Raw genomic sequence first — 11,380 nt, forward strand, 5'->3', positions numbered from 1 at the left:
CATCGGTGACAGAGAAGGTCTGAAACACAATTAGCAAGCTGTTCCTGAGCTCTGCTTTGTAGTCACATCCGACCACAAGCAGCCAAATAGACTGAATTGGTGGGAACTAACCAATGGGAACTAACACGCCAGAGCATCTGTGGATGATGGGAAATGCAACACGATTAGACAGATGTTGCCACATCTTATCAGATGGACTCTCTGTTCTGGGCAAGCTCAACAGCACAGGAAGATACACACACACACACGCACATGCACGCACACACACAGAAATGCGCGGCTGGATGGATCCATGTGGAGATTTGGTCTGTGTGTGATATGATCCTAAAAGCATGAGACCAAAACCACATGAAAACATGATTCATCTGGACATCGTTCAGCCACTGTCAAGCTCAAGGATAATTCATTCTTAACAAAACTTCACAAGGCAGTGTTTAAGCCATAGGGACTGTCACAAATATACACAACCTCTGGAAAATGGTTCATACGCTGCTCACATCATTCAAGGAAATAAAGCCTCAGTTCTATAAAGGTCCGGCAGAGAGTATGGATGGACTGGATGACTGTGACCTGGATGAATGGAACCTACATGGATGCTTTGAGCAAAACTTTTTTTATAACAGTATTCGTGCAAAGTGTAAGGAACAGACACAGAATGGTTTTATGTGTAAGACACAACAACAATTAAAATAATAGCTAGAAGAAGAGGAAGACTAGCGCTAGTGCTGAGGTCAATAACATGTTCAATTTTAAAAAATCTATATATATCCAAGGCTTTTTTACCATTAGATTTGATTTAGAGGCATTTAGAGGCAAAAGTAAAAAAAAAAAAAAAAGCCATTAGGAAGAATAATTGATCATTATTATTCATTTGGCGGCGCCACAGCGCCTCCACCAGGATATTTTCGATATTGTCACACAACTCGGCGAAACGTCCTTTTTGGCTTTTGCGGCTTCTGTAGCGTTTCCCGTTCCCTTCGTTCTCTACCACTCACAGCGTGGCTACTCTTCTACCCTAAGTATTAATTCTGTACCCATTTGACTCACAGTCTTCTTCTGGACCCTGTCTCATCTCTGTGGATGTCATGTTTACCTCCACGGGCTCTCGTGGCCTGTGTAAGTATTTATCTCCCGTCTTATTTTCATCGGCTAGCTTAGCTATCTGGAGTTAGCTTCCCGCTGTCAGTCGACAAATTCAGTCAACTACTGTCGTTTTTAGCTGCACTAGTTAATAAGCCAAAGAGCACCTTTGTTGCTGTTATATACTTATCGAAGATAGCGGTGTGTCAGAGTTCATTACAAATCTGTCTTGTTCAAATGAGACTTTAAGCTCACCAAGTACTGTTGATATAATAGTAAAGATCCTGGTTTTGGTTAAAATTATTCCCCAATTTAACCGGTTCTCCCACTTCTGCAGACCTTTGAAGAAAGCCAGAGTAATTTGGTTGTGAAGTATGTTGTTGTGTGTTTAATGGCCAGACAAGGCTCCTCTGTCCAAAGGCCTTCTGTTGCTTCTGAACGGGCTGACGGTCATCTTCGCCCTCCTGCCACAGCACCAAAATGTGTTCACGTACAACCTGCAGGCTGTTCGGCAGCAACACCAGGTATGATCCATCTAGGGGGTCTAAAGCTGGTATATGCAGCTCTACTGATGCCCTCTTCTCACAAACGTAAAGGTAGTGATGCAAACACAGTGTAACCCGACAATGAAAATCATCTGACTATCTGATGAGTGGAGTTATCCATTATTCAAGCAATCATGTGATGACACAATGTGATACGATTTATCAGACAGTTGTTATCTGACAAGGAGAAATTGGGAGGAAATGCCAAAATTTTCCCTTCAGTACTCTGTCTTTGTGCACGTGTCCCTGTTGGACCGTTAATGAAGGACTGGAGCAGCATGGTGCCTGTTTTGTCCATCAGCTCCCACATTAGGACGACTGATGCTGAGATTGAAGATGCGTTTAACAGGACAAATCTGAGTCTTAGGTCACTACACACATACAGAAGAAATCCCATAAATGTGATGAAACATGCAGACCGGGGTTTTGTGATTTTCATTTTTCTAACATGCTTGTAAACACTCCAGACCCGAGTGTTACAGTAATCGGATTACTCCCACTACCCAATGATGACACAAGCTGAGAGTTGAGTCCGAGCTGATAAAACAGAGGTTCAGATTTCACACCTCTGCTCTGAATGGATCATGGCCTCTGTTTCATACTCCACTCACCTGACTGCTGCAGTGGTTACTGGAAATACTGATTCTGTTTCCTGTCATCCTCTCATGTGGTTTAACATTGATACCTTGCTCTTGCTGTTTTGCCAATACCAAGTGAATTCTTTCACCCACCACCTGTGGTGTGTGTCTGGTGGTCTCCTTACAGGTGTGGAGGCTCTTGTGTGGCAGGCTGGTGTGTCTGGATGTGAAGGATGCCTTCTGCAGTAGTCTGCTCATCTACAACTTCAGAGTCTTTGAGAGAAGATTTGGCACCAGGAAATTCGCTGTAAGTATGTAAGCTGCTGAGAGCAGAGCCCTCACTCCATTGTAAATAGCTCAGATTATTCAGTTTGAAAACACGTTATTTCTAATAACCTGTATTATAACTGGATAATAACCTGTATCTGGTTATAACGCATGAAGAGCCGTAGTAATGATTGAAGCTGGCACCTCCAAGCATGTTGAGTAATCCAGGAAGTCTTTCTGTTCTTTTGGTCATTATATAGTTTCAGAGTGAACTGTCTTAATCTCTAAATTATCTGCAGTTTTATCTACTAAACCTGAATACGATCTTAAAACTGTTGTTGATAAAAATGAATCAAAGCTCTTATGTTATTGACATCACTGTGCTGCTACAAAAGCACCTTCTGGCTCTGCTGAAATCACTGCTATTTTTCAGGGGTGATATAGAATAAACTGATATACTGTGCAGATGAATTATCCAGAAATGAACCTTTTGCTGAACCAATTTGCTGCTTCAGAGCTCCACAAAGCTTCCTGTGACCATCACAAGTAAAGATTACAAGTCTTCTGCTCAGTCGTTTAGACCTCTGTCATGTTTCCAGTCCTTCCTGTTGGGCTGCTGGTGTCTCTCTGCACTGCTGGATGTCCTGCTGGTCCAGGTTTTACACATCCTCTTTGAATATGAAGTAAAGGAACTTCCTCCAGGATTGTGAGTATTTTGGAAACCATAGAAGTCAATTGACTTAAAATGCCTTTTATTTTTTCACAAACTGCTTTTCTGACCGTATTTTGATGCTAGCATTGGAAAATGAGTATCCTGGTCCATTCCGGGTAGTTTTTGAGTAAATTTCCAAACTTGCCCTTGAGCCTATTTTAAAATAAAGCAATCCTTCCTCACCTCCGTGCTTATGTGCATTCACGTCCATTCTACGATCGTAACACTAAAGAAATTATTTAATCACAGTAGTTTCAAACCTTTAAAGATTGTGTTTTTTTCTTGCAGGCTGGCCCCAGTCTTCTCTTTCTTTGTGCCTTTCTACCTGTTAATTCCCAGAATGCCTGTAACACAGGTCTTGGGACAGATCCACATCACTAACAAGTCTCTGGTCTATGTAGTAGGCCTGCAGGTTAGTATTGTGTTGGGATGAATGGCACTAAATTAATTTCCCTTCTCCTTTAATGAATGAAAGGGTCCATTTCTCTTCCAGCTGCTGACTTCCAGTCCTTTTATGTGGCTTCTTGCTTTGAGCGGACTGGTAAGCAGGCTGTTGTCTTAAATAGAGCAGAGGTTTGGGCGGTTGATGACCGACTGTCTCCGTTGTGTTTTCAGATCTCTGGAGCTCTATACCACTCCAACGTTCTCTGGTTACAGAAGCTCCTCTTTGTACCCATGTGGATGTCTCATGTGGGACACTGTCTTCTGGAGCCGCTATTCTCATGTGAGTAAACCCTGATCACGCTTACCAGCCTGGTCTCATTCTGACCAAACACACTGGAGAGGAAGATGTTGAGCAGCCAGTTAAACTGTTTCAACAAAGGAGCTGCAGAACTGTATATTTTTGCTGGTGCAGCATAGCTCATACATCAGTGATCTGTGAATGGCAATGGGAATATTCATAATCAGCCAGTTCTACATGATGCATGATGGGAATATTCATAATCAGCCAGTTCTACATGACGCCTGCTGATTTTGGCTTCTGAAGTATGTGTTGTTGCCAAGGCTCCAAGCCCAGTGAGGAGGCACCCCTGGGGATGGGCGCCACTCTGGAAATCCAGAGGCAACAAAGGATGGACTTGCTCGACCAGCAGATGCTCTTGGCTCATTACAGCGAGGCAAGAAGGAACCCCAGAAATCAGCCACAGGTACATGGCCCATGTGCCCCATCACCAATGAACAAGGGCAACAAGCCCAGACTCAAAACTTTTCCATTTTGTGCAGCCTGGCTTTTTACACTGGACCAGATTATTCCCCTCCCTGAGACACAGAGGACACAATCGCCCGCTGGCACAACCCCTCCCCCAGGGCCAGACACCTGCGTCCACACAGCCCCCACTGTTGGACAACTCTGTGATTGCAGAAGAGCAGGTATTCTCCACTCACGCTTTATTCTCTTGATATTGTTTCGCATAAATAAGCAGAATGAAGTGCTGCTAGCATCTGTCTGCCTGCGCAGCTGCAGGGCAGCCTTGTCAGGTAATTGACATATGATGATCATCAACTGATCCCTGGCAGGTTGCGAGGCTGGTGGAAATGGGCTTTTCCAGAATCGATGCCCTGGAGGCCCTCAGAGCTTCAAACAATGACATCAATGTGGCAACCAACTTTTTGTTACAACACTGAGGAAGCAGTGGGAGAGAGACACAGAGGGAGAGGAAAGAGCAAAGCTCCAGAGTCCAGTGGAGATGTGGACAGACTTTTGTAAAGGTACTGTGGCAGGTGGAACACAGCTTCTAAAAATGTGCCTGGCTAAGCGACCAGCACCGGCTGATTAACACCCAGAGGACAGCTGCCGTGTGAGATGGGTGGGCGTAAACTGGACCTGACAAACTCCCAGGATGTCCTCTTAAAATATATACAGAAACCAGATGGGTCAGGACTCCCATCGCAGTGTAGGAGGAAGAGCAGGCTCCCCAGTGCAGAAAGTCCTTCAGAGCAGAGCGAATGATGAAGCAGACAAATCAGACAAAGTGTCCTTCATCATGTTCTACCAGTTGGACCAGCATCTCCAGCTAAATTGCTTCTGAAAGATAAATTATTGATTGCAAAGTGTGCACATCAGTTATGAGGGTGGCTCAGTAGATTCACCGTGACCAGTGAGATTTAGTACAGGAAGACACAACTGGAAAACCTGTTAGATGCTGATGCAAAGGTCTCAGGTCACCTGTAGGAGTGACGATGGAGTCCACTCTAACAGTACACCACATTATTGTTCTTTCTCTATGTTGATGGTGTGTAACCGTAGCCACTGGTCTGATTTCTCCACCGCTGATTGATGACCAATGCTCATCCCCCTCTAAGGTGAGATGGCTGTGTCTTTTTCAGCTCAGTCATGTCCTGTTGGTTTCCTTCGCAACTGTATCTGCTCAGCCTCAAGCTGTGATTTATTAGCTTTTATCTGTGCTACCACATGCATGTGGCATTTCATCTGAAAGAAAGAAGGTATTTATTATGCAATAACAGAGATGAATGACTGTACTGGCAAAAAATATGTATATAAACATGTAATAGTGATGAATATTGCAGCCACTATGTATTGATGTCAAAGACAGATGCTAGTTTTCTATTTGGTTTATAATAAGATCTACAAAATATGATTAGAGGTGATTCTGTAACCATTTGTATTTTAAGGGTTATAATGTGTGATGGGCAAGTTGCTGCATGGTCAACTTTGATGACATAAATCATTTTCATCTCTGGAATAAATCCAATTGTACATGTGTACGAGGTATATTGGCCACATTGTGTCTGTTCTTCCTGCTTTTATTGCATGTTTAATTGGCAACACCATTGAATTTTCTGGGTTACTGTGTAGTTATTAAACCTGCTGCATCAAGATGTGCCAGCATTAAATATAAATAAGCCTTAAAGTAAAAGTGGAGTATGGCCCCATTTTCCAGCAGAGAATTGAACTGTTGTAATTAAGTAGCTTTCAATCATCACGTGAACGTGATGCAGTGGTCCACGGTGTTCACATTCTTACCCAGGCGCCATAAGCCTCCAATTTCTCTCACACTCTCTCCCTCTCCCGGAATCCACACACCTGCTGTAGTTCACTCTCTGGTCACTAAGTGGAGATATTGCACCTTGTCGCCAAGTTTTCAGTCAGCACCCGGTCACGCCTACAGGCCACGCCCACCTGCTCTGACGCTTCTTCCCACTTCAGAAAGACTGTTTCCATCTCAAAGGTACATCTGAAGCAGCAGCCATGTTTTATTTTCAGCTCTTCAGGGTCTTCTGGTGCTGTCAACCCTGTCAAATCCATTCCAGCTTTTTCTTTGACAAGCGCTTCATATTTAAGCCCTCACCTTTGGCCTCACAAATACTTCCAGAAAATAGCTTCAGAACTCTAAAACTACTAAAATAGTATTGAGCTAATTGGCTTGTAAAGCAAGAAGCGATACCCCAAACATTTTGAAAAATAGGGCGAATGTGATGTTCTTGATCAGTCTAATTGAAAACAGTGCAAAAATAGTTTTACATAATTAAAAGTATATAGTTTCATTTAACCTATTATTTAAAATGATTACATGAAAATCATATTAATAGAAATTTCATATGGCTCAATGCTGGTTGATGCAGCTCTAACATGTATAATGGGTGAGGTTTTACCTAAGCTGTGTTTTACACAGCCTGTATGCATGCTTGTGACGTGGTAAATGTTTGTCTTCTAGTCTACGTCTATGTTGTGTTGCTGACGTTCATGCGTCGTTTCAAAGCAATCAGAGGCCAACACCATGGCTGACGCCATTTCCTCTTCATTCCCTCCCTACTGCTGTTGCCATGGTGAGTGCGTGCCATTTTGTGTGGTTGCCACGGAGACCCCCACATGACAGCCTATCTACTGCTCTCATATTTCTACATGATCATTTATATTCCTGTCATACACAACTGCTTTAGAAAAACAGCACAGGGGAGCCCCCTCAGAGGTCGATGCTAACAAGCTCCTGACGTTCCCACGGTGACTTTGCTCATTGTAAATATGTGATGTTTGGGAACAGTCAGAACAGACTGGAGTTGTGAAGGATATGAATATCAGAAGCTTCTGTGTAGATTCTCAATCATCCAGGTCATTGTATCCAAGGTAGTTTTCTATGTCAACTGGACTGGGTTTCTTCTCTTGAAGACGTTTCGCCTTCTATCCAGAAGGCTTCTTCAGTTCTGAAACACAGGGGCTATATATTTTCAAGCTCTCTCCCCAGCGATTTCAGAACTGAAAAAGCCTTCTGGATAGAAGGCGAAACGTCTTCAAGAGAAGAAACCCAGTGCAGTTGACACAGAAAACTACCTTGGATCAGAAGCTTCCCACTGCCAACACTATTCACACTGGTGTGTTTTCACATAATGATGTCATTTGTTTGTTTGAGTCACTCTTACATTCGTACTTACACCAGGGCTGCACATACCTCTGGGCTCAGCTGTGCGTTTGCGTGTGTGTGTACCCTGAATCACATTTGTCCATGCCAAGTTGCTAAGGAAAACCAGAAAAACCACCAATGACTTGCCCTTGTCATTTCCAGAGCTTCACGAATACTGGAGCACACAAATGCACCTGCCTGCAGGCGTTGGTAGGTTTGGCATTTGACTGTCTTCTTTAATCATTAGCACTTGTTTAGGTTCATGTCAGGCTTTATGGCTTTGTACAATCTGTTAATTATCTTGTAGTAAAGAGTGACAGTTGACTGTTTTTGTTGCCCAGACTTGCCTGTTGCCAGAAACACTGTTCATGCACACCTGCAAAACAGCCATTTACAGTCCCCACACATAGTATAACAACAATGATAACAACAACAACAATAATAATAATGACACAAGAGGCTGTTGGATCTTGTCTGATTTTAGTTCTTTAAGAGTGATGAGAAAGAAGCTGTAGCCACCTGAGCACTGCCACGACCCCAGAGGATGAGATTAATAAGAGATGAAGTAACTTTAGATCACATTTAAATACAAGAACAAGACTCAGTGATTGCCTGGTGCGTCATGTAGTCCCACCCCTTCTGTCAACTATACATTACTTTTTAGCGCGACCCTTAGATGCACTCTCAGTAATCTCTGTGTCGCCTCTGACCTTAACTAAGGTTAACTTCCTCTGTAATTGTACACACACACGGTATGGCATGAATGCATGCTTTGTGCGTGGGTGGGTTTATTTATAAGCATCTATGTGTTGTGTGTGTGTGTGTGTGTGTGTGTGTGTGTTTGTTTGTGTGTCACTGAGAGTTTTACATTTAGTAAAGGTGTCAAGCCGATGAAAACCTTCTCTTATGTTGCTTGTCTACTTGAAGCTCTCTCTCTCACAGACATATACACCCTTTTCTTACAGCGATTGTACACGCACAAATGAAAGCTTATATTTTGGCTTTGAAATCAGTGTTTTTAGAGCCCTAAGTGCACGTGTGTCAGACTCGTTCTTGTCAGATGTTTCACATGAATGCTGAAGTAGAAACTGTGGTTCTGTTGTTGGCCCAGTGGCCCCATTAGGTTCCAACTGTTCTCTCCCCCAGATTCCTCCAACATGACCTTTCACAGATGTTATGATTAGTTTGGGAGATATGAAATTTGAGAAGTTTGTAAAACAGGCCATGATTATATTATTGTGATGTTTGCATCCGTACATGTGCGGCAAATGGTGTACACCCAAAGGCGAACACTCACTCAGAATCGACCTCATTCATTCACATACACATGTAATCCTGGCACTGTAGTACAGAGACTGCACAGACTCCCAGGGTCATGTTTGAACAGAAAGAGAGCCCCCTCCTCACCACCACCCCACCCGCTGTGTGTGCTGATTCACAACGGTCTGAAATCAGTCTGCTCGGGAAGCTTGTCTCCATGGAGACAAGGGGAAGTGGAGAGATGATGTTGCTGGTAGAACAGCAGCCCTGAATCAACCATGTTTTTCAACACACACAAAATGTCATTTCACCTCCAGAAGTGTGTGTATATGGGGGGATTTTCTCATCTTGCACTGTCTGAAACTTAGCTTTAATTCAGTTAGAGATCAAATGTAAAAAGATAAAAACTGAAGAGAAAACTTTACCAATAAATTTCCGTCAGCACCCGGCAACGGTTCAGGGTCACACACTCACCTACTAAAGAACAGAAAAAAACCTCTGCAGATCAAACACCACAAGTTATGAAGGTTTGCCAAATTAAAAGAAAGTGATGGCGAAAACTGGCTGTGTGAAACCTGGGCACTGACCTGGAGAAGCTGAGCCTTTAAAGAGGGTTCCAGATGATGTTTGAGAGGCATGTGAGTGAATCAAGGGGCAGATGTTCTCTTCTGCTGAGGAGTCGCTGAAAGGTAGCAGAGGAGAATTCGTTCATGAGGATATGAACCAAGACGGTTGTGACTGCTGTACAAAAATGGAAATATGCAGCAGTGGAGGGAAAAAGTCTCAGTAAGTGGAGAAGAGCTATCATGGTTTTACCTCATGATGCTTCTCCTCACTCAGAAATGCTGCCTTTTTCCTCATACTAGTTTAATCTTCTGTATGTTGGGGGACACCCTCCACACATTAACGGCTCTTTATGCAGTGCTCTGCACTGAATGGAGTGGTGGACTGAACTGCCCTAACCCAGATGGTAACCTCCTTCAACATTCACAGCCAACCTGAGTGCGAACAAAAAATAAGAAAGGACAAAATATGGTCATTTTAGTAATGGAAGGAAAATATCTATCTATCTATCTATCTATCTATCTATCTATCTATCTATCTATCTATCTATCTATCTATCTATCTATCTATCTATCTATCTATCTATCTATCTGTCTATCTGTCTGTCTGTCTGTCTGTCTGTCTGTCTGTCTGTCTGTCTGTCTGTCTGTCTGTCTGTCTGTCTGTCTGTCTGTCTGTCTGTCTGTCTGTCTGTCTGTCTGTCTGTCTGTCTGTCTGTCTGCCTGCCTGCCTGCCTGCCTGCCTGCCTGCCTGCCTGCCTGCCTGCCTGTCGCACGTTAGTATTATCTGCTGCTGGGGTCAGGATCAAGGTCAGAGAGGTGAGAGGAGACTTCTTCATGCTTCTGAATGTAGAACTGAGCAACAATGAAGGTGTCCAATTGGAATCACATGACTTCCATCTCTGGATGTGGCATCTTTTTGTTCCATATTTTCATTTACTCAAAAACTGCATCAAGAGATTTGCCTTTAATAGTCTTTAGTAGTCATTGTTACCGCGTGAACGAGGGTCAGTTTGAATCAGTGAGCAGCAGTTGGGACACGACCTGATTACTGCAAGAAGTAGGTCTGATTTGAATCTGAGTGACCAGGACAGATGTCTGTGTTGCTGATGACGATACCATCAGTGGACTGTAACCCGGCCACATGCGTGGAGGTCCACTCTCAAACACAAACACAAGCACGAACTACTGGCAGCACGTGAGAGGAGCTCCACCCTGATCATCAGCTGTAGGCACCTTTTGACCTAGCAGCTGCTCACTCCATCGTACAGTAGCTCAATCCTCCATCATAGAGCTGCTCACTCCTCCATCATTTAGCTGCTCACTCCTCCACAATATCCCAAAGATTCATTTGAAGAACCAACCTGAACCAAAGTAAGATCCCATCTGGACAAAATCATCACAACAAATGCTAAAAAATAAGAAATAGCCATGCTAACTTAGCTTAGCCCCAGTTAGATGATGTCTGAGCCATTTGCCCCTGATATTCTCTGATATTCAGAAGAAACTCAGTCCTTTCTCTTCTGCATATTCCTCAAAGTCCTCCTGATCACTTAGTGTCTTTTCCTTCCCAGGTTCTCTGTGTCTTTCCCTGTCTCCCAGATTACTTCGCTGTCCTTCCAGCTTATTAGCTACACTGGACATTTCATTAGGGAAGAGCTGGATGTTTGGTTGTGTTATTTCTGTCTCATCTCCTGACAGAGACACGCTTGGATTCTCCCTTCATGTGCACTTGTTCCATCTTCATTCTGGGCTTCCTTTCCTTCTGTCTCACACTCCAACACAGCCAGACAGTGGGCCAGTCTGTCAATCAGCACTGGCTGCTGTTCGGTTCTCTCCCAGTTTCCAGTAAGCTGATCCTGCTGGCAGAGCCGAGTGGGGAGACTTCCTTTTCAGGAAGGACCTGATGCATCATGTAATGATCCTCCCCCCTCCCCCCTCCAATGGTCTGTGAGACGTGTTGAGAGTCTCATTTCATATTACACCGTCTGTGCAGGAAGCCATAGCAGAAACC

General features: G+C 43.7%; 1 protein-coding gene across 4 annotated transcripts; it reads left to right on the plus strand.

The window, feature by feature from the left end:
- Nucleotides 1-930: 930 nt before the first annotated feature.
- Nucleotides 931-5,920, plus strand: ubac2 (UBA domain containing 2). Of its 4 annotated transcripts, none has more exons than XM_029835606.1 (10): nt 931-1,116; nt 1,485-1,604; nt 2,391-2,510; nt 3,070-3,176; nt 3,471-3,594; nt 3,676-3,723; nt 3,798-3,906; nt 4,188-4,330; nt 4,407-4,553; nt 4,701-5,920. In XM_029835606.1, the coding sequence occupies exons 1-10, from the start codon at nt 1,081-1,083 to the stop codon at nt 4,806-4,808; spliced, it is 1,062 nt and encodes a 353-aa protein (XP_029691466.1). In that variant the 5' UTR covers nt 931-1,080; the 3' UTR covers nt 4,809-5,920. The 4 variants fall into 4 exon arrangements, with proteins under 4 accessions (XP_029691466.1, XP_011601272.1, XP_003963787.1 ...); XM_011602970.2 differs by having other exon boundaries at nt 1,501-1,604; XM_003963738.3 differs by having other exon boundaries at nt 932-1,116; nt 1,480-1,604.
- The last annotated feature ends 5,460 nt before the right edge of the window (nt 5,921-11,380 follow it).

This window comes from Takifugu rubripes, chromosome 4 (assembly GCF_901000725.2).
Source record: "Takifugu rubripes chromosome 4, fTakRub1.2, whole genome shotgun sequence".
Classification (NCBI taxonomy): domain Eukaryota; kingdom Metazoa; phylum Chordata; class Actinopteri; order Tetraodontiformes; family Tetraodontidae; genus Takifugu; species Takifugu rubripes.

Coding starts and splice junctions, on each gene's coding strand:
- ubac2 (XM_029835606.1), top strand. CDS start 1,081: ATGTCATGTTTACCTCCACGGGCTCTCGTGGCCTGT. Junction 3,595..3,675: donor TCTATGTAGTAGGCCTGCAG/GTTAGTATTGTG, acceptor TTTCTCTTCCAG/CTGCTGACTTCCAGTCCTTT. Junction 3,724..3,797: donor TTCTTGCTTTGAGCGGACTG/GTAAGCAGGCTG, acceptor TTGTGTTTTCAG/ATCTCTGGAGCTCTATACCA.